At 36.7% G+C, this 23859-nt stretch overlaps 1 protein-coding gene across 2 annotated transcripts in view; it reads right to left on the reverse strand.

The window, feature by feature from the left end:
* Positions 1-23859, reverse strand: part of LOC145997167 (glycine receptor subunit alpha-4-like) — a 286186-nt gene that overhangs the window by 17457 nt on the left and 244870 nt on the right. For both annotated transcript variants that reach the window (XM_083133850.1, XM_083133851.1), the window contains exons 3-9: positions 22177-22244; positions 17152-17299; positions 14689-14779; positions 14132-14214; positions 9525-9659; positions 7503-7701; positions 4201-4305 (exon numbers count right to left, since the gene is read on the reverse strand). In XM_083133850.1, coding sequence (XP_082989976.1) covers positions 4201-4305; positions 7503-7701; positions 9525-9659; positions 14132-14214; positions 14689-14779; positions 17152-17299; positions 22177-22244 — 829 coding nt within the window. The remainder of the gene's footprint in view (positions 1-4200; positions 4306-7502; positions 7702-9524; positions 9660-14131; positions 14215-14688; positions 14780-17151; positions 17300-22176; positions 22245-23859) is intronic.

A 23859-nucleotide genomic window follows, 5' to 3' on the forward strand; every position in this document is an offset into this window, starting at 1 on the left:
ATTGCATGCAATGCAGTTACTTGTTTGGCATACTGCATGGTTTTGTCATTGGTGCGATTACAGCTTCATTGGGAGTGATTATAGCCCACACCATAATTAGATATTTCCTGGCCAATTTTTCGTCCTGAGATTCTTCAACAACGAAAATGCACGAGCGATTCTCTCTGTTATATCAGGACCTCAAGCCTTCAAAGTTGTGGTGCTTGCAAGATTGACATCGATTCCTTTTGGTCTCCAAAATGCCATTCTTGCTGTAAGTACAAGTTTTGTTTTCGTTTCTTAATCAGAAATGCTTATAACAAAGTATAAAGGTGATGCAAAAGGAAGAGTTAACAACAAGGCTATCAGAAAGGCTATATTGGAGCCAAAAAGCTCTGTCCTTATTTTATTTCATATCTGTACCATACATATGATGATCTAGAGTATGTTAGGCCAGTTAAATTAGGTTTCATGGGTATTTTTATTTCTGCACGTGCTTCCTTTTCCTGCAAGTATGTACATATACAACACTGTTTAATACAAGAGAAGACTCCCCAAAAGTGTCAGGATTACTGCAACTTACACTTAAGGAACAATGATTTTCATGATTAATGGTTTCCATGATTTAACTAGAATTATATAGCGAAGGTTTCTGTGATGATTTGTATTTTTAAAATATTATGTTATCCCAGCGTAGGAATGTGACGACCCCATCGCCCAGTGGCTTGTTCACTGCAGTTAGTCAACCAACAGAGTGAAATGGTTAAAATTTTGCTTTGTTGGGATCTACAGAGCTGTCCTGTCATGGCTCTATGAGCATCCCACAATTGGCAGAAGTGGGGTATGGTTGGTGGACTACTATGTGATCCTCCCAGCTAGATCCAAGGGATCCGCTGACCAACGACAGATGCGGTCCTCCATTCATATTGGGGGTTAGGCATAGAGCTGACAACTCTGCACTGTAAAAAGACATGTCAAGAAACAGTAATATGAGGCCATGGATGTTCCCAAGGTAAAATATTCCGGAGGTAAAATAGTCCCCCGTTCAGATCTCCAGGTGGGGACTACTTTTGGAGGTCCCTGGATTAAGGATAAGATTTACATTAGGAATAAGGATATTAAATTAGGCACCTGGAATGTTCTGATCCTTTACCGGCCTGGGGCATTTCAGTGTACAGTTAAGGAGATAGTTAAGTATAAATTAGATGTAGTAGCTGTCCAGGAAGTTAGGTGGCCAGGAGAAGGGAATTGTAAAACTAAAAATTATACATTTCTTTATGGTGGTACTGAAAATCATGATTAAATCAAGAAGACTTGGGTGGGCAGGCCATGTAGCATGAATGGGAAAGGAAAGAAGAGTTTACAGGATTCTTGTTGGGAAACATGATGGTAAGAGACCAGTAGGAAGACCAAGATGAAGATGGAGGGATAACGTTGAGATGGACCTAAAGGAAATTGGTAGGGATAGAAAAGGGTATATACGAGGGATGATCGAAAAAAAAAGGTTACAAAGCCTATTATGGCGTATGTGGTAGACATAGCTGGAAGATCAACACACCTGATGATGGACGGCACTCAACACTAGTCCTCGATGTAATCACCTTTTTTTTTTCAAGCACTTGTCACAACGGTAGATGAGGTTTTCCATACCGGTTGCACAGAAATCCGCGTCAAGTTCTCGTAGCCACCGTGAGGCAGCTCTTTTGACATCATCACATGTCAGATAATGGTGGTCAGCCAACCAAATGGTAGTCCCAGCTCAGCTGATATTGAGCGTAATGTTCTTCTTCTGTGCTCACGAATACACTCATCCACAAGAGCAGAGTTCATGTCAGTGGTTGAGGTACTGGGCCTACCGCTGTGTCCAGGGTTGTCATTAACAATACTGGTCCATCCTTATTTGAAGGCACAACACCACCGCTACATGTTGCCTTGAAATTGTCCCCTCGCCATACACCTCCACAATCTGCCTATGAATGTCAGCAGGTGTAGTGTTTTTGGCCCACAGGAACCGCACCACTGCCCTCACTTCTACTCTTGACCAATTTTCTAGACGAGTCACCATTTTAAATGTCCGCTTCTCGGGTATACATGGTCAGAATCCGAAGTCTTCAAACTCGCAACAAGACAAACATGTTATTAATTTACACATAAATTTTAATTACGTTACAGTGAATAAAACAAAAGTTATATGCTTTGTAACCTTTTTTTCTGATCATCCCTCGTAGATCTTGCTCAGGATAGGGACAGATAGAAGGCCAGTGTTGCTGCAGCCATGAACCTTCGGGTTTAAGAAGGTTAGAGAGTTAGTTAGTTAGTGTGAACGTGTGTGTGTGTGTGTGTATGTGAGAGAGATGGAGAGAGAGAGAGGGGGGAGGGGTAATGTCCAAACAATGTTTAGTAAATGTTCAGATTGGTCAGTTCTGGCCCAGAACATATCCTTTTCTTAACCACAAATAAAAACATCCAGATGATGTGATGCTCCATTCATGTGAACAACATACCACTAATATCCAAATATATAAAAATGATTGTAGAATATCCTGAAACGTCCATTCTGGATATCCTATGAATTTCTCTTAGATGAGAGACTCCTGAAGGCACCCAAATGTTATCTTCCTTCCATGTAGTACATCCTGCATTGTTGCAGACTAACCAGGCTCTTGCATTTGGACTCTCATCCAGTATAATCCTCTGTGAGAATTGTGTTGTGTCCTGTCCATGTGTGTTAGTGATTGCCCTTTCATCAATTTCATCTTATCATCATTCACCCTCATCTTCACAATTACTAAAAAGTGAAGTGACATGAAACATTTTAATCAATCAATGGATGGGCATACAGATATCCAATGGATATTAGATATCCAGAACTTGTCCTGTATGGGACAGACATTTCATAGAAGCTTGCATCTCCTGGTGTATACAAAGCTCCATGTCAGTGACAAGAAAGCTATATTGGGGAAAATCATCAACGGTACAGAGCAGATTAAGAGAGCATGTGAAAAATGCTATGAAATTAGGGATCAGAAAGATTAGTCAGTACTCTATCAGCATCAGCCAACATAGGCATATTTTTTTATCAATAAAATTACCAATAATTTTACCGATAAAATATATCTATAAATATTCTATAATTTTGTGTCATATTCTGTCATTTTGTTATAATTTTTGTGGATGTAAACATGTAATCTCCATTCCCTACTGCTGTGTGGTTTTAATGCACACAGCTGGAAAATGTAACTATATATGTAGAAGTTTGGATATTTGTAAATGTTCTTGCCTAGGTTCGTTTTTGCTCGGTAGCCGGGGAAGCCGATGGTTGTTTTCCCTAAACAGCCTGTGTGAAAGGTAACAATAGGGCTTTCGCCCTACTGGTTGTGGGCGGGCCAGTTTGTCGGACGTGTAAATACTAGGGTCCGACTTGGTACAGACACTCAGATACTCAGATAGTTGCCAGCTCTCTGATACTCTGATACGAGGCTCTGCGTGATAAACTGCGGTGATGGGTTAGCGCTATGCTAAATAGTGTGCTTGTAGAGTGAAGTTCTGGAAGTCCTGTTAAGTACATTTTTCTGTTTTGGGGCAAAAGGCAACCAGGAGCAGTGGTTAATGGATTGATTTGGTGTTTTAAGTCCACTTTATGCACACTAAGGCTAATCGGGACTGGACCTACAGTTTAAACCCAGGACTCCTTGATTACAAGGCGACGACGCTACCACTGGGCCATCGGGGAGGCCCATTAATGGATTGTAACGTAAAGATATATATGTGGAAAATAGGAGGGGTGTCAATAAAAATTGCCGTGAGATATTTTTCTTTTCAGAACTACTTTTTTCAACAATAAATGTTAGATATTCAGCTTCTTCTTGCATTGCAGTCATCTGCTAACATACATACATTAAAGAGGTCAATAAACCATTTCATATCGGATTGGTAGGATATTGGTGAAATTGGTGTTGGTACATTTTACATCCGGACTTCCATGTATAATGGTCAAAATTTTGTATTGGCCCATCCTTAATGAAATAAAATTCTAAATGTGGCCTTTCACAGCAGAACTGAACTGGATACACCATTGTCTCCAATATAGTACCCTACAAAAAAGTTATTTGACCACATTCAGCAATTTAGAAGATCTTGGACAACAATAAGCAAGACAGATCAGCATACATTCAATCTATGTAAAGCACAAAATTTCCAAGGAACATATAAATTGCTTACCTGAGGACTGTAGCATACTCAACCAGGGTGAAGAAAACACAAATGATACATGTCACCATCCAGATATCCAGGGCTTTAATGTAGCTCACACTTGGAGTACTTTGTCTGCAAAATTAATGTCAAGTGTCAATATATCTAGGAATACACTGATGGCAATATCAGAAAGTATCAGTGGAATTTACTCAGTGATACTGGCCTCTTTTCCAAAATTTCGATATTTTGCAGTGCCTTCAAAAATATCATGCAACACTTTTGTGGAAATTATCCAATATTTGAAATTCTCATGTATTTTGCACAGGTGTTATGTGAAAGAAAAACAGAATCTGTTTTAATATTCTGATGTAATTTTGGAACATTTTAAAATGAAATGCTGGTAAATTATTGTTTTAACATTAATCAATAATTTAAACAATTTTTAATTGTTACAATTTTCAGACATTAGTATTGGTGTAGGTGAGACTTGGTATCAGTATAGATTCAAAGGTTCTGAGCTCTGGTTTCAAGATATTTTAGATGCAAGAGAGATTAGATTAGAACTGCGTAATTTACACCCAAATTTGGATGAGATGTATTTTGACCATTTGCGCTTGTTATTATACAAAAATGAAAATATTTTGAACATACAAAAACATTCAAAATAAGGAAACAATGTACAAATATACAATTCAAGTAAGTGTACTATTAGGGAGATTTCATACTTAAGTGACATGCGGCATATAATAAATTCTATATTTCCATAGACCCATATCCATGGGTGTGGAAAATGTCATACAATACTAAATATTAAAAATGGAGTAGGATTACAATGAAAAGAACAAAATGCAAACACAAAAATGCAAATAAATCATATGGGTTAAACATAAACAGTTATAAGTAGGGACATTGAATTTTCACGATGCGAGAAATCGCGAAATGTGAATAAAAGATGAAATTTTGAACATTCTGCATGTAACTACACCCCCAATGATGAAATATGCATGAGTTTCAGTCGCGAAGTAATGCGAAATGTGTGCTTTTCCACGAAATCGACGCTTTTTCGCGAAATAATCGTGAAGTATCATCAAATTAAGTAAAAAACATGCAAAAACTGGCAATCGAGGTTGTGCGCGCAAACTGTCGATTTGTAACGAAACGTTTGCTTAAAGTTTCCTACCACTTGCAGCTGAAGAACGTTTTATCTTCGAACACATCAGGAAAACGCTGCAAGTTGTAATTTCCCAATCACATAATCTCAGTTCGAAAACTTCGCCCCTGTCAAGCTGCATTTCTTTCTTCCCCCGAATGTCGACTCAACTTCCAGTTTCATTGGACTTGCTAGCTGTAGCAGCGATAAGATTAGTCTGTTCCCGCACATCAAGGGAAACAATGGTGTCATTTGTGTTCAGTCCTGAATGAATTTTGTTTATCATCATGTGATTTTCAACATGTGTTTGTGTATGTGCAGTAGTGATTATTTTATTTGTTGGACAGCAAGGATATCCTTTAAATACGTACAATGAATAAATCACTTGAGATATGCAAATTAGAAATGAAGTGATTTTGTGTTGATGTTTTCTTTTTGGTTGGACAGCTAAGTACTTGTGTATGTGTACAGTATATAAAAATGAAGTAGTTTATCAATTTATAGCTCTTTTGTATGTTGTTTTCTCTCATAATGAAAAAGTGTGTGCCAATTTTTTTTTTCACCGCTGGTATATACCGCTGATCTAACATTTTATTTACCGCTCTCCTCAGTTTTTATTTACCATAAATTTGTGTCCCTAGTTATAAGTGTCACATACTAAACTTGTAAAAGAGAAAATCCAAATATAGGAGACATGCAATATCAAAAGAATTTAAATGCTTCAATTTACTAATCCAGTTTTACTATTGAAATTCATTGAGATTATATAGAGGTATATCTCTTAAATACTGTTTAATTGCTTTCAGTTTCTTGTGAGTTTCTGTAATTTGTTTGATGTGTGTGGGAAGTTTGTTATGGTATTTTATTCCTGCAACATGAGGTGATTTCACTGAGAGAACAAGTCTGTGTGCTTGCATGTGGAAGTTCTCTTTTTGACGTGTGTTGTGCTGATGGACGGTCGAATTCTTATCTAATTTACGGTGTTTTAGTACATATTCAATTACTTTGTAAATATATAGGGAATATATGTTATAATTTTATTTTCTCTAAATAATTTTCTACATGAGTTTCTAATTGGTATTTTGAACACATACCGTATTGCTCTTTTCTGGCTCTTTCACCTGGCACTTAAGACATAAATGCAACCATTCACACCTGTGCTGTGTAGATCACTCAGAATAAGCTAATTTACTCTAGTGTGCATTGTGTCAGTTCGATGTGCTGGTCACACACTCATGTGCAATGAATGCTTTTTTCAGAGTCTAGAAGTGGTGGTGGTTTTTTCGAAGAGTCGCTTGCCACTTTGATGTAAAAAGTTCCTGGGCGAAATGATTTTCTCTTGGAATATCCAAGGTTGAAAATTGTTTATCATGGCAGACACTTTCTGTATGTCCTTTACATGGTGGCACATTCTGCAAATTTCTTCTGGTTTACAGCAACAATTCTTATTTATTGTACACTACATCTAGATTAATTAGATGTAATAGATATGAACCACCAACACAGGCATGCAATTGTAACAAGAACTGGTGCCCATCAACTTCATATTTTTCTACAATTTCCATACTTTTCATAAAATTTCCCCATTTTCCTAAAACCGAACCTAGATTTCCATGCACCAAGGGAAATTTCTCTCACACTGCCTGTGCCAAACATGGCACAGAAAGCAGGAAGGAACAAGCAGTTTTCTGCAACTCCAAAACTGTTTACAGAGATGGAACAAACCCCACAGGCCATGTGCTTTTAAATAACCACTTGCTTCAGCTTCCTCATCCTCCCCGGGGAGGAACTCCGGTGGTCAGAAGGGTGCGATGTAGAACGACCAGTGGCGTACATAAACCAGTTTTTTGGTTCTATAAATAATTTACTAAAATTCTGATTTACAAGCTTGTTTTAATAGTTTGCATAATATATAATGAGTATTTATCATATATTAAAACTAAATGTATACAAATATAAGAAAAAAAGCTGGTTTACCGGTGGTAAAGGTGGCAACATGGAGAATATGCCACTGCCTGTGTAGGTTCCTTCACAACCTTTTTTAACTTTAAGGTAAGGATTTTAGATAGGAATTTTTCCTGTATATTCTAAACAGTGCAAAATGGCCAAGTGTGCTAATGAACTCAAAAATTTTCATTCACTTTTCACAAATTTTTAATAGATTCATGAAATTCCTTACCTCACAGCAGCAAACATGGCTGTCAAAGTGAGAAGCGTTGTCATGCAAATGGCCATCCTCCCAGGAACACTTTCACGTGGCACCAAGAAAGACAACCATGACACTATAACAAACAATCCACTGGGTACATACGTTTGCAGCACGTGATAATTCACCCTACGGCGCAGAACGAGAGACATCGTGATGGCTGGATAACTTCCTGGATGAGGAAATAAAGCATAATTTGTAGAGAAAGGGAAACCTTGCCCAACACAGATACTGTATATAGAAATTTTGCTTATTGCATGCTTATATAGCAGCAGAGTAAAATATTTGGCACTGAAAAGAGAGCTGATACAGTCCCAAAATGGTTCAATTCACCTGGTATCATTGCACTAAATGCAGGTTGTTTTAGTTTGGTTATAACATGAGACTGGCCTTGTCACTAACAGTGTGGCATCATTTGGGACATCAGTATCATAGATGAGAAACATCCACTTTTTATTTAAACTCATGAATCACATGTAGTAATTACATATATATTGTGACTATTGCAGAAAGTGGAATTTGTAAAAATAAAAAGTTAAACTGTGTTGCAAAGAGTTAGTGAAAGAAGAGTAATGCTGGAAGTGGTTAAGAAAGGAAAAAAAAAAAAGTAATTGGCTGGGTCACTGGCTACTAAGAAGTGCTAAAAGATGGAGTGGAAGTAATGGCTAACAGGGAAAGGATCATGGAAGAACATACATGTGTGTGCCCAAATAACCAAAAGTGGGTCGGGTCGTCCAACGTTGGGGCAATCATACTGAAAATGGTTGGTCAAACAAAAGAACAATCCGTAGGGCGATGGTAATTTTGGCCCCATGTGTGGTTTTATTTTGAGCCAATGTATGGAAAACCAAAGTATAGATAGGTTTCTGTTGTCACATATTTATTGTGAGGTCAAATATAAACTAGTACAAATTATGTGTGAGAAAAAAATACACAGCACTTTCTCATTCATATGATATCATTGTTTTCAAAGTACCACCAAATGATAGCACATAAACTTTCGCGAGTTAACTTAGTTTTCCTCCTATCGTGGAATTTAGTCTGCAAATAACATTGTTTATTTAACATACATAGATCTTGAACCACTTTCACAAGAATACTTGTAAGAATGTTCTCGCTCTGCTACAGCTAAACAGACAAACAATAAGCAATTCCCAACACATCTTTCATCCATGGCAGCTGACAAAGGACTCATGAGTGACTGCAAGTTAAGAATAGCTTCTACTTTCATTAACAAAATCTTATATGTCCAGTGACTGAAATATTAAAAAAGATACACTGTTACACGTCATTTATTTTACACTCTAGAATTTACAGTATTCCATTGAAAATTGTCTTAATATGAGAAACTAGTTTTTAAACTGATTTTGACTCACTTTTCCATGGTTGGGCAAACGACAATAACTGTTGGCCCAACATAAGACCAAATTCAATTTCCCAACTTTCCCACATAAAAATTGCAGTTGACCCAATAGTTCTGGTTACTTGGGTGTATAAAGGGAGACAGAGAGAGAGAGAAATATATGCAGTGGTCCAGTTGGCAGATCCAGTAAAGATGAAGTTCTTATCTAGACTAAAAGTAATAAAATATCTCTGAGGACTAAAATTTCCATACCTACGTATGCTGTAAAGGGGAACCCAGAACACAAATAGACAGAATGCAGAACAACACATGGCACCACATACGATTATACTGGCTGTAGGCCCAGGCATCAGAGCCTCTTCGTTTGTAAGATTGAAATTACTGAAGTGTACTCTGTGGAAGTGAGGTCGTCTTTTGGGTGCCTTCTCAAAAGATCACCACTTACACCCTACGTAATTGTTACCTGAACAATTAACATGCATACATTAATATATTAATGCCAGCTTTTCATGGCATTATATGATTTCAGCCACGCATGCTGAAATATGTTGTCATTTACATTAAAATTCAACCATGTTTATATACTATATATAATATTTAAATAAGGAATGCAAACTTCACATTAAACATACCAGAGGGGAAATTAGTATCATCTCTATCACCAATGAAAGTCAGGCTGTGATCAAAATGAGGAAGTCGTCTTGCGATGTTCATTGAGTTTCCTTCTGGTCTCCAAGCAAAAGTTAGCATGTCCCTGGTGTATGCATCTGGTATAAATAAAACAGATTTTGTACAGTTAAGTGAATGAAAAATGTGCAGTAAATTAAACTAGTGTGCTATTACACCATGTTCTGTTTACAGTGGGGGAATACACATAAATCCACACATGCAATATTAAATAAGAATTTACCTTTACATGCCTTACAAATATTCTTTTTTAAAAAAAGATCATACTTAATCATAACAGTGACATATACAGGGACGTAAAGGAGCTGAACATGAGAGACGAACAGTATGGATTTAGAAGAGACAGGTCAACAGTACCTAGGTAGGTCTGATATTCACCATAAGACAATTACAGGAAAGGCACTACAAGTATGGAAAATATTTGATTATGGCATTCCTAGATATAAAAAGGCATACAATAGCATGGACAGAACAAAGATTTGGAAGGCTTTAAGAGAGAAATGCGTCGAGGAAGAGATAGTGTTAGTCCATGAACCAGGACCTCAAATTTAGGCGATCGGTACCACTCAGGAGGGGGGGGGGGGGGATGGGTTCTCATATGATTTTTTTGGAAGGTCTGGATGCCTGGAGCTGAATAATGTGTGATAGCATCTCTTAACGCTTTGCCTTTTATCAGATATTATTGAATTAGTAACCATAGCTGAAAAATAATGGCAAAGGATGATGATGATGAGTGACACAAACAATATGCATGTATTGATAACTATCAAACCATGCCTTCCCCGATGGTGTAGTGGTTACTACATTGCCTGTAAGCAAGGGATCCCAGGACAATATCTGGTGAAGGCACGCATTGGTTCAAATCCCCCTTTAAACTGAAGGTCCAGTCCCGATTAGCTTATATGTGTATAAGGTGAACTTAAAAATCAAACTCAATACTAATAACTAGGGAGACAAATTTATGGTAAATAAAAACTGAGGAGAGCAGTAAATAAAATGTTAGATCAGCGGTATATACCAGCGGTGGAAAAAAAATTGGCACACACTTTTTCATTATGAGAGGAAACAACATACAAAAGAGCTATAAATTGATAAACTACTTCATTTTTATATACTGTACACATACTTAGCTGCCCAACAAAAAAAAAACCTCAACACAAAATTACTTCATTTCTAAATTGCATATCTCAAGTGATTTATTCATTGTATGTATTTAAAGGATATTCTTGCTGTCCAACAAATAAAATAATCACTACTGCACATACACACACACATGTTGAAACTCACATGTTGATAAACAAAATTCATTCATGACTGAACACAAATAACAACATTGTTTCCCTTGATGTGCGGGAACAGACTAATCTTATCGCTGCTACAGCTAAGCAAGTTCAATGAAACTGGAAGTTGAGTAGACATTCGGGGGAATAAAGAAATGAATGCAGCTTGACAGGGAGCGAAGATTTCGAACTGAGATTATGTCCATGGGAAATCCAAATTTGCAGCATCTTCCTGATGTGATCGAAGATAAACTGTTCTTCAGCTGCAAGTGGTAGGAAACTTTACGCAAACGTATCGTTACAAATCGACAGTTTGCCCGCACAACCTTGATTGCCGGTTTTTGCATGTTTTCTACTTAATTTGATGATATTTCATGGTTATTTCGGGAAAAAGCGTTCATTTCATGAAAAAGCACACACTTCGTGAATAAAACTCATACATATTTCATCATTGGGGGTGTAGTTACGTGCAGAATGTTCAAAATTGCATCTTTTTTTCACATTTCGTGATTTCACGCATCGCGAAAATTCAAAATCCCTACTAATAAATAATAAATAAATTCATTTTCCAAACAGTATATTTTATTGAGCACAGGAGGGGCCAGAAGTCATGAAGGAGATTTTAAATATTTTTATAATTCATTTTCTAACATATTCTCATTATTTTTTACAGGCTGATAGAAAAATATTGGAGAGAGTTAAATTTGGAAAGTTATACAGTTGAACAATGTGGCAAAATTATTCAATCTTACTTTGAAAGTTCAACATATTCAATAGCTCACATATTGCCTTTATTGAAAAGTCCCATATTATTTGTTCCTGGGGATATTTAAAGTATATAGCAACATGCTCATCCAATCATAGATCTAAAGAAAATATCAAATACAGAAATGTAAGTGTTATTTGCAAATACAGTGGAGCCTTGGGGTAACAAATGCCTTGCACAATGACCATCCCACATAACAAACATACACACAGGCTGGAAAATTTTCCATGTAATGAACCCAGTCTCACATTATGAACAGCAAATATTTTACTGAACTTGGGAACAGATTACAATTATTCCCATAGTAACCTATGGAAAACAGCACCCCACATTACAAATGCCATCCTGGGACAGATTGCATTCATTATGCAAGGCCACTGGCATACCTGGAGGGAGGGAGCTGAAGAGGCTACAGCTCCCCCTGAAATTTTTAGAAAATAAGAAATTCAAATGAAGGTAAGTAATGAAGTCGGAAAAAAAAACTTGCCCCCGATAACCATTTTTGTGTTTAAATAACTTTAAAAACAAAGGTTTAAAATGGTAATTGGAGCTCATATCTCATGAAAATAAAACGCCAACAACAGGGTATCACCAAAAATGATTTACGCTGATTTATTCTATGATCCAAGCAAATATTTAATCTCACTCTGTTCAGTAAAGGTTAGATTCACAACACTGTATCCGTTTTCACATTCAGCTGTAGATATTGGTACAATTTTAATTGAATTCACATAATCCTTGAGTGAGGTGAAAATTTGTTTTGGATTTTCTTTGTAGATGTGAAAATATTTAATTAGTGACGCACATATGTTTTCACTTACATTAAAGTTCACCTGACATGACTCCATAAAACAAACGCTCATCTACAAGCCATGTGTGTGTGCATTTAATAGGACTACACGCAAAAAGAGACTTAAGTTTTCAAACCAGCTACCAAAGATTGACAAAATAACTTTCGAAGGTATGGTTTTACTCTAATTCCTGAACTACCATCCTCCTATGTGATGAATCAATAATTTTCAATGTTTCAAGAGTAGCCATGCCAATTTCTTGCTTTTCTCTAAGAACTGAAGCATTTTGGTTTTGATTATACAGTGAAGTACTTTCAGTATTTGTGTAGTCTTAAAATATTGCAAATTCCATCATGAATAACTACTTTGACAAATGTCTTACCAATCCTTGAAACATGAAATTCCCATGAGTCAATTGGGGGCCATCTTGACTTATTTTTACAAATCGCAACAAACACTACAGATCTCAACAAGCTCTCGAACAGGATTAAACGATGAAGGGACTCAACATACGTTAAAAACACTGCCCAGTTTTAGTATTTGATAGAAAAGTACCTACTTGTGAAACACCAGTAGTCTGAAAACATACAGAATACATGGCATCTAAAAGAGAGACAAGCCAGGGCACCAATTTTTCAAAAACATTGGGTGGGTTCAAACACTTGATCTATAAGTTCAAAAAAATCACATAAATTATTGGGTGGGTTCGGGTCCCACTAACTCATATAAATTGGTGCCACTGTACAAAGTCGACATATATTGCATAATGATTTTTTTTTGTAGGTATGGTGTGGTAAACTTAATTGAATTCAACTGGAACACCATAAGTACGATATAGTTTACAAGTGGGTTGGAAATAATGATCCCTGGTTGAGATGTGTCATTCATAAGATTTGATGTTTCAAAGAGAGAAGGGAAGGAGGGTGAGAATCCTACCTATCGACCCTTCAAATCGCACCCTGTATTAAAATTAATAGATGCATGTTTGTTCGCTACTTTCAAATGACAAAAAATTCTGATTTCCGCTCCATTACATTCCAAATGAACCCAAAACAATGTCTAGGGGCAGGCGCGCGCGCGCGCGCGCGCGCGCACGCACGCACGCACGCATGCACGCACGCACGCACGCACGCACGCACACACACACACACACACACACACACACACACACACACACACACACACACACACACACACACACACACACACACACACACACACACACACACACACACACACACACACACACACACACACACACACACACACACACACACACACACACACACACACACACACACACACACACACACACACACACACACACACACACACACACACACACACACACACACACACACACACACACACACACACACACACACACACACACACACACATATATATGTACGAATTTTGTACCTTGCACATGAAAAACGTTTCTCTCCCACTGTTTATGCACCATCCAAGTTCTCAAGTTCCCCCTCCCCCGAACAAAATCTTGCATACGCCAGTGTGCAAGGCACTCCTGTACAATAAAACACTGTAAAAATAGCATTTTGAGTGAAAGCTTATGAAAATTATAATTCAAAATTGTTATAACTCAGAATCTATATTTTATATTTTTGATAATAAAAGTAAATGCAATCTTAAAGTTATAGAGTTTTAAACATCCACTCCTAACTTCTACCCTATAATTTAAATAAGCAACTTACAACTTTCTATTCTTATGTCACATATTTGCGTATCTGCTGGGTACAGCTTGAAGTCCATAGGACAAGCTACTTTCATTGTAATCCTGTGAAAGCAAGAACATGGAACTGTAGTAATTTTTTCTGAACAAAAGTAGCAAAATGAGAAATATAACATATATATTCTAGCTCAAAGTTTATTTTTCAAGTGATAAAGGTTTTACAGAAACTTATATTAATACAAAAATAAAAGCAATATATGCACAAGATAAGTAGATTATGATTTTTTATGAGATGCTTACATGTGATATTAACCAAGCACTCAGTGGCGGCGATTGGGTTCCAAAACCAGGGGGGCAAGGTGCCAAAACTGGGGGGGGGGGGACAAAGACAGTATATTTCCCTTTTTATATAAGATTTAGCATAGTGTGGCAGCAAAAGTGGCAAAAAGTGGGGGACAACTGCCCCCTTCCCTAATCGCCGCCACTGCAAGCACTCGTATTTCTGTTACTTTGTTCCAATATTGGTTGTGAAGAAAAATTCCCTGCTTTAAATTATTTTTTTACATTATTGTTACCTACCTTGCAGAATATCTTACTGTATGATTTGGATAAATTCTCAGAGAAGCTGGCTGAGTTAGAATCCTTGGTATAATTACATCTTTTGTGTAATCTATAATTCATAAAAGAAAGCAAAATTAGTAAGTTTTATTGGAGGGGAAATGTGGATATGTTAATATCAAGTTAGTCATTCTATATATCATGTGTCAGATAAAGTTATTAAAAGTTCAAATCTGTATGTTAGCAGCCTTTTTTAAAAATTCTTTTTAATACTTTTATTTTCTATGTGAATATTATTTCCTTAACAATTATTTTAATTTCATGATTATAAAATATTATGCACAAAGTGAACATTATTTTTCTTTACTTTTCTCATGGACTATTAATTTATTTTGCATTATGAAAAGTTGAATATTTTGAATCATGTTCTTGAACTAATGCATTGATAAGTATTAAAAGTTGTAAGTAGTAGAAGGCCATCTTTAACTTGAAATTTTGTTTCAACGACCAAATATATAAATTGGGATATAAAATAAAATAATAAAAAAAACACCTCTTTCAGAGGGTTGCCAGACATTGTGTTTCTACAGAAAATATTGTATTCTTCAATTTGTTTTTATCTCTTTTCAAAATTTATATTGGAATATATAAAATATATCACTGTTGTGCGTTAGTGTATAAAAGCTTTTTTCTTACTTTCCATTCAATGTGTGCCCTGTACTGGCAAAGTAGAAATAGAGCGACTCAACTTTCTCATAAGAATCTTACACTTACATGTGTAAAAACACATGTTGATAAAAGTATAATAAATCTGTAGAATGAAATATAATTACTAAGAACTAGAAGTATAAAATAAATCTTTAGAAATAAATTCTGTTTAGTACAGTCCCGGACACTTCTGGGTTGATTATTAAGACCCAGAAATGTCTATGGCTGAACAAACATTAGTGATTAAATTTTGTGTCCAAAGTTTTCTCTAAAAGCAAAAATTGCAGTTTTGAGGTATTTACAAATGTTTGCTTTTTTGGTAACACTTTATACCTATGAGTATCAGTCAAACATAAACTGGAATTTGTTCCATACAGCTGCACAAATAAATATATCCACTTAGGACCAATCGGAGATCAAGGTAGGTGTGTCTGAGACTCATTCTGTACAATACAGTTCCACCTTTGAAACATTCAGTCAGCAGCAAGCACAATGAGTGAGCAAGCAGTACCAATCTCAGTTGTACAAAGTATTATTTTAAATTTCTTGTCAAAGAAAGTGTACAGATGAGTGAAATTTTGCGAAGATTAAAGGAGCATGTTGGCAGTGAAACATTCTCCAAAACACAAGTCTTTGTTTGTTATAAAAAAAAATGTGAATTGACTTGAATATGTGCAGAGTATGACTCATGTGTGGCTACCCAAGCAAGACTGACAACAGACTGCTTGATCTCAAGAAAAATTGTGAATATGCAGTGGATTTGGTGGAACATCCTCCTTGTATCTCTGATCTCTCACCCTGTGATTATCATTTGTTTGGACTACTTAAGGAGGCATTGGGAGGTCAATGTTTCAAGAGTATGAGCATCTTCTAGAACTCGACAGCAACCCCCATCTTTCCAAGGCACAGGCATTAAAAAATTGCCAATTCGGTGGCGATTGCTATGATTGTAGTGGAATATATACAGAAAAATAAGCCATTAGCATTTCTGAAATATTTTCATGCAGTAAAAAGTGAGAGCGAAATTTTGGTTTATATTTGACTGACCCATGTAGAATACCAAACACTAGGAACGCAGAGGAAAACTAAGAAGAGTGAAACAAAGAGCTATAAGAATCATAGCTGGAGTAAAGAAAACTTATTCATGTAGAACTCTTTTCCGTAAACTAAATGTGTTAACTCTCCCCTGCATATACATTTATGAATGCTTAATTTATGTTAAGCAAAATATTTCCAACTTTGCCACAAATGAGGAAATACATGGCCTAAACACAAGATATAAAGACAAACTTCACATAAAACACTGCCGCCTTAACTTATGTAAGAAAGGTCCCTTAAACTCTTCCATAGATCTCTACAATAAACTACCACAAGATGTGAGGAAAGAACCAAAATTGATGATATTCAAGCACAAGATAAAATCAATGCTTCTGAAGCATGTTTTTTATTCTATAGCTGAATACATGGAAGCGACTTTTACATAAGACAAATGTACATAATGTATTATAATCACATATCATTCTTGTAAAATTAAATGTCAAATGAAAGTGGATAATTAGTATCACCTAGAAGTAGGCTGCAATGTTCTATATCTTCTCATGTTATATTTTTTTGTGATTTTGATATAATACGGCTATATATTTTGTATTTGTAAAATCTATTAATGTAATATTGTATTGTAATGTAAGTATTGACATGTCCTATATTACCATGTACTGTAATTTGTACACACCGGTAGTCCTTGGATGCAAATAAACTAAACTAAACTAAACTAACCTGTGTACACATCTGGAACCCACATTTTGGAAATGATTATGGGGCTTATGCTAACATACTTCTTAGGGTTACCATCAGCAAAGAATTGATCCACGTTCAGTCTTCTGTCGATCCAGTAAATTCTTAGGTTCATTTCTACGCTGATGTCCTGGAGAAAAAGAAACAAGAATTGATAACATGAAACATACATACACACACACACACACACACACACACACACACACGAGCAACATAAATCAGTAGCAGGTGATGAATGAAGCAGGGAAACAGTTCACAAGCAAACTAAATGAATAATAGATATGAGATTTCACTTTGAGGGGCATACATTTTGACATACAAGTAAGAATAATTATAATTTATTAGGAATTGATCATGTTCAGTACCTAACAAGCTCTTTACCGAAGGTCCTGGGTTCGAATCCTGGTCAGGGCATTTGTAATTCATCGTGCTTGTTTCTTCATGTATTCACTGTGGTATAAGAAAAAAATTCCAGGTGTGTGTGTGGGATTTCAGTAACTTCTTTTAGAGCATTGCAATTTTGTATAAATTACATATAGCACCCCAGAACCTAAAATTTAGGGCCTTCCCGATGGCCTAATGGTACCTGGGGTTCCAGGTTCATTACTTTGTGGAGGTGGTTTGGATCCCAGTTTAAACTGTAGGTCCAGTCCCTACCTTTCTGTCAGGGACAGCGACAGGGGTGATCATGGGTGGGCAAGCACCCACCCAACAATTCCTGTGCCCACCCAATCAAATTCTCTAAGTACATATACTTAGAGATATGTGAATGTTGCAATAAATAAGTGTATTCTGGTGTTATCACATCTTCTAATGAATATTATCTATACTAGAAATGTTCACATATCATCATCCCATAAAAAGCTGATTTAACTTTGTCATAGAAAGCAAAAGGAATTACCAGAGATCTTGAAACAAGAAGACTGACCAATTGTATGCTTCTTGATTAGAAGCAGCTAGTGAGCTTAGGTGGTGCAAAATTATGCAGGGTATGGTCAAATTGAGATCAGGATTTAGGGTGAGCTTGAGTGCTGTAGCTCCGGGCCTTCGCTGGGTAAAAAACTGCTTTGAAAAGTACCACATAAAGAAAATATTAGGTACTTCGGATGTGATGAAAGAAATGTAGAAATACGTCCCACCTCATGTTGCTTGGCGAAAAGTTATAACTGAAACTGTGGAGGAGATTGGGGTGGGGTCTTGGTGTTGTATGCTCTGGGTCTTCGCATATATAAATCCCGGCCTGCGTATGATTAAAACAATCTCTAAATAAACAAATAAGAACCTCGGCGTTGCTTCCTCCAGCAACACAATAAATTATTTCGACTTTTTAATTAAGTCTACATTGAAATTCCAGAAGGGTCTCTTTCCTTGTTTCATTACACTTTTTATAAAGGGTGTCTCAGAAATATTTTCGTTTTTAAAACTATTAAAATAAATACTTAAGTTTTTGTATAAAGATAAATTTATTACCAAAAGAAAGCTTAAACATTAAATTTTTATTTGTGGAAAAGAGTATTGGACAAATGGTGACCGTTCATATTTTCACATTTAATTATTCTTGAACTAAAGTTTTCGATCACTCGCCGAAGCATTGCATGAGGAATAGCATTGATTTCATCTGTAATTGTTTGCTTCAATTCTCTCAAATTTTGTGGCATTGGGGTGTATACCTTACTCTTAAGGTAACCCCATAAGAAAAAATCTGCTGGTGTCAAATAGGGACTTCTTGGTGGCCATTTAATGTCCACTCTGGGAATAACTGATGAAGAAGAGCATTCAGTGAATCATTGGTGACGTGAGAAGTGGAAAAACGTGTTTCTGCTGTAGCCATCATGGTTCTGAATTGCAGAAGTTTAAAAAGTCCTAATCATTTGGCAGTAGCGCTCAGAAGTTACAGTTTGAGCATTACCATGATCATCTTCAACAAAATAAGGGTCAATGGTGCACATGGTCAACGTTCCTGTTCGATCTTGATGACCTTGGACATCCCGGTTGTTTAATTGTCATAGTGCTTCCAGTGTTTTCAAACTTTCTCACCCAATATTTAATTAAATTTGTGATTGGGACGTCTCTTATTTGTGCCAGGTTATAATGATGCACAACAACATAAGAATCATTACTTTTATCAAATGCACGAACACAAAAAAGCATGTGCCCGACCTTGTGGCCGAGTGGTTAGCACATCGCACTGCGACACCAAGGGTCCCGGGTTCGAATCCCGGTCGGGCTTGGTTCTTTGTGAATGTCCATTCATCAATTTCATCATTTCATCACTCATCCCCATCTTCGCAAATTAGCCAAGAGGCACAAAACGCGAAGTAAAATAAACTAAATCAATCAATCAATCACAAAAAGCATGTTACTGCCCCATAAAGCACTCCGTGGCAACTAAATATTAACAATGTTGGCAAGCGTTTGCGATACTCCGCAACATGCAAATTGCCCCAGAGGGGGGATTCAAAGACGAAAATATTTCTGAGACACCCTATATTTATATTTTACATACCTGTCCTTTTCAAATATCTGCATGGTATACAAAATAACAACTTTGTATTTGTTCCACTAATAAATACTAATAAGAATCAATCACAATAACCACTACAATACTGAGGTATATTAATTTTGATGTAACAGTTATGTGGGTTTGGAAAAAGCAACAGAATTATTGAATTGATAAAGGGTGGCTAATTCTATTTAGAAATCCTAGTTCCACACATAAATTTTGCCTATCAGTTACGTAATCATGCGATTTTTATTGTGATTAACTTACGTAGAATTAAAAGAAGAAGGGGTTGGGAGGAAAGCTTTGTTTTGAGGGCATCAGAGAACAAATCAATCACGATGAGAATGGTTTAAACTTTAGAAGCATCAGAGGTTTAGCCGAAAAGGTCAACAGAATCTGTAGATGCAGATGAAGTAAAAAGGAAAAGGCTTGTCATGAAGTATCCATAAGAAAATTTTGTTTATTTGCTTTTAAGTCGAATTCTATGCTCAGATAGTCTAATTGGGACTAAACCTATAGTTTAAACTGCAGTCCGAATCAGTGTGCATTGTGCTTCCACCAGGGGAGGGGACAGTAGAAACCAGAACCTCTTCATTATAAGGCGACAACGTTATGCCATTGGAGAAAAAATATACAGAACTCACAGGGAACGTGTTATATTATCACCATAAAAGATGCCATTTAAGAGGGTGCATTCCAGAGACAAATATTTGAGACTTTCTGAGAACAACATTATTGTTCACGGAGTTAGCTGCCTTGATCCAACAATGAAACAATGTGAAATTGAAACTACCACCTCAACTTTTGAAGTGGTATGAACTAATGAAACTCCACTTTTGGAAGAGTAAGTTGTTGCTGATTCGACTGATTTGTTCTATGTGAAGTCACTTTTCTGCTAATTTTGACTAATGGCGACAATAAGGTTCAATGGTGATTAAATGAAAGTGACGAAGGGGGGAAAACAAATACAGGCAGGCATCGATTGATTGATTTGTTTTATTTTACTTCACTTTTTGTGCCACTTTTTTGGCTAATTTGCGAAGATGCAGATGAGTAATGATTTGATGAAATTGATGAATGGACAATCACAAACATCCATGCCCAGGCCAGGATTCGAACCCGGAACCCCTGATGTCGTAGCGCGATGTGCTAACCACTCCGCCACGGGGGCCGGTCTGCAGACATCGAAAATACAACCCCCCACAAATTATTATTTTGACTGTGGTTCCAGGCGCCAGAGACTCGTTCGCTTGCAAGATTAAAGTTTCTAGGGTATGAAGGATAGAGGTTGAAATTTGGGCGCTTTCAAAAAGGTGATGTTATACAACCCAAGTCATCTGTGAAAAAGAGATGAATTACCGGGTATAGTGATCAATTTCGATGAATTCGTTGTGTCCAAAATCACATTTTACAAAATGTAAACTATTTGTTACCTCAGTGCATGTGTTCATATAACCATACGTGTGTTACTTCTCCCGCATGAGTAACGAAGACTTACTTCAGAAAACGAATAACAATTTAGCTAACAGATTTTTCAATGTTACTTGATTATTACTTTTGGGCAATATTTTGTCAAAATAGCCTTTCATAAGCCTGGGGATACTTTATGCAGAATGAACAAAGAATTAGTTTCTCCGTGTGTGTGTGTTTACATTCCCAATAAGACATTAATTTTAATCTAAATATCCAGTGGCGGCGATTAGAAGGAGCGAGGGGAAGTTCCCCCTCCTCTCGCCACATTTTGCCACTTGTTGCACCCGCACTATGGCCTCTTAATGTTAAGACTTTCGACAAAAAATGTAAACTGTCCTTGCCCCCAAGTTTTGGCACCCGATCGCCGTTACTGCAAACATTCAGATATGATGAAAATAATATGATCAGGAACATGCATTTAAATTACGAGAAAGTAATTTAATCCTTCACCATTGGCTACCATCACAATTTCCATCACTGACGCCTAATATATAAAGTGGAGAAGTTATGTGCCTTGCATTCTGTGCACTTTAAGGACAAAATGTGACGCAACCAATTCACATTTATTTCACTACATTGACATGAAGGAAAGAATGTGATTAGAATGTATGGCTGCACACACACAAACACCTACCTTGAAATAATTCTGGCGCCACCCCTGCTTTCTGTGCATAAATTGGACTTAAAAACAAATCAATCAATTAGAAGTGGTGGTGGTGGGGGGGGGGGGTTATAGATCTCCATGCGTTCAGATTTTCTCAGGGAAGAAAAGACCAATGAAAAGGTTGGGAAAAAATAGCATAACTGAATCAGAAGTTAGATCTCAGTCCACTCATAAAATTCTGTCCAGATCATTGATTACATTAAATATATATTTCAGTTCAATTCTGCTCTTTTTACTTACTATACTTTTATTCTCTCCTTTTTGCAACAAAGCAATTTTATGGTAAAGAAATATAATCACCACACATAGCATTTGACATATTTAATTTTTAACAAGTAAGCAACATATGGTAAAGTTCAAAACTAACCTGTTGTAGCTCATTGATGTCTGGAATATTTTTCACACTAACAGAAAATAGTACTGGTATGGCACTGCCTGAAAATAATAAGATTTTTTTTATAACACAAATAATAATAGTAATAACAATAATCAGTGGCGTGGCGTGACTTTTTCAAAAGTGTTACCAGTCATCAGACGTTATTATCTCCACCCTACCCTCCCTCCCCCCAAAAAACATGCCTTTGATCTGGATTCTTGTTGATTTCGTTCTTTTTTTTCTTTTACAATCCGCTCAATGATTTATGTAGCCACAATCACTCCTAGAAAGAACTACCGCTCATGAGAGAGTTACCACAGATTAATAAGATCGCTTACTTCCTATCTCTCCTTTGTAATCTGTGCGTATACCAAACCGGACATGTGGAGCCACCCTACGGCTGTTTCGAAACGTAAAGCGTTGTCATAGCAACCTCTCCGCCAATCATATCTTACTCTTGGCAGTGACAGTTGAATGCGTCTCAGCGCAATGATCCGCTCACCCCACCCTTCCATTCCTGCTTTTATTTTCTGCTAATAATTCGGGACTTATTTCGTAAGGTCGAATTAATTATTTTATATAAGTGCATAAAAATGTTCTACAAGGATAAATACCATTGTTCAGTTAATGCACGTTACGTTTGAATGATTTCTACATCTAAGTTACGAGATGTACAGAATAAGTAGCCCAGAAGCACAACATACGAAAATAATTTCAAGTTCCTGAAATTCCAGCACGTAAATCATTCCGTTGTGCATGAATAATGGTCCGTGTATTATCTGTGGTAATAAGTATTTTTATGTCGTATTCTCCCTATTATGCGTTGCTTTTCTGACATTTTGGGCAAATCGCGATTTTATCTACAGCGATTACTTTGTTCGTAGATCAATGCGTTTTACCCCTCCCTCGTCGTTGTTTATTTAGCGTCGCATTTTTTCCAATTTTAGGCTAATCGCGACGATGCTATGAAAAATTGATGACACAAAGAAAGCTCTAACAGGGATTCGAACCCAGGACCCCTGCATTAACCGAACAATGGTATTTTTCCTTGTAGAACATTTTTATGAACTTAAATAAAATAAATACTACGACCTTACGAGACATGTCCCGAATTATTAGCAGAAAATAAAAGCAGGAATGGAAGGGTGGGGTGAGCTTCTCATTGCGCTACCAAAAGTGTTCTAAAGGGCGCTCGAGCCATGTTGCAACATTTCCCAAATTGTCTCTTTCTCTTCATAACAATTGCTGCACAGTTTAACGTGGGTGGCAATCTGCAGGATACAGCATACTTAATACCAGCAACTCTTTCTGGTGCCGTCACTGTAATTTTCTCTCTTGTGTAGGCCTACCATATTCAATCGCAAGATGTAGACACTTCTGATTTACCAATGTAGAAAATTCCATTCATCTGTCTATGGCCTCATAAAACGAAAGACAAATGCATCCACTTTCTCTGCAATTGATATCAGTGGAGTACCCTGAGGAGGAGGGGGGGATTTGATGCTGAAAATGCCAGGGAAACAAAAGACAGGATTCGAAGGTTTTGTCTCAGGAAATAAGAATAAATCATAAAATGTATATTAAAAACTACTGATGGAACATTAACGCTATTCATCTAACGAAAACATTACAAATCAGCTGGCGGCTTGTAGGTATGAAATATACTGGAATAAA

Source organism: Lepisma saccharinum, chromosome 13, assembly GCF_977018435.1.
Source record: "Lepisma saccharinum chromosome 13, izLepSacc3.1, whole genome shotgun sequence".
Classification (NCBI taxonomy): Eukaryota; Metazoa; Arthropoda; class Insecta; order Zygentoma; family Lepismatidae; genus Lepisma; species Lepisma saccharinum.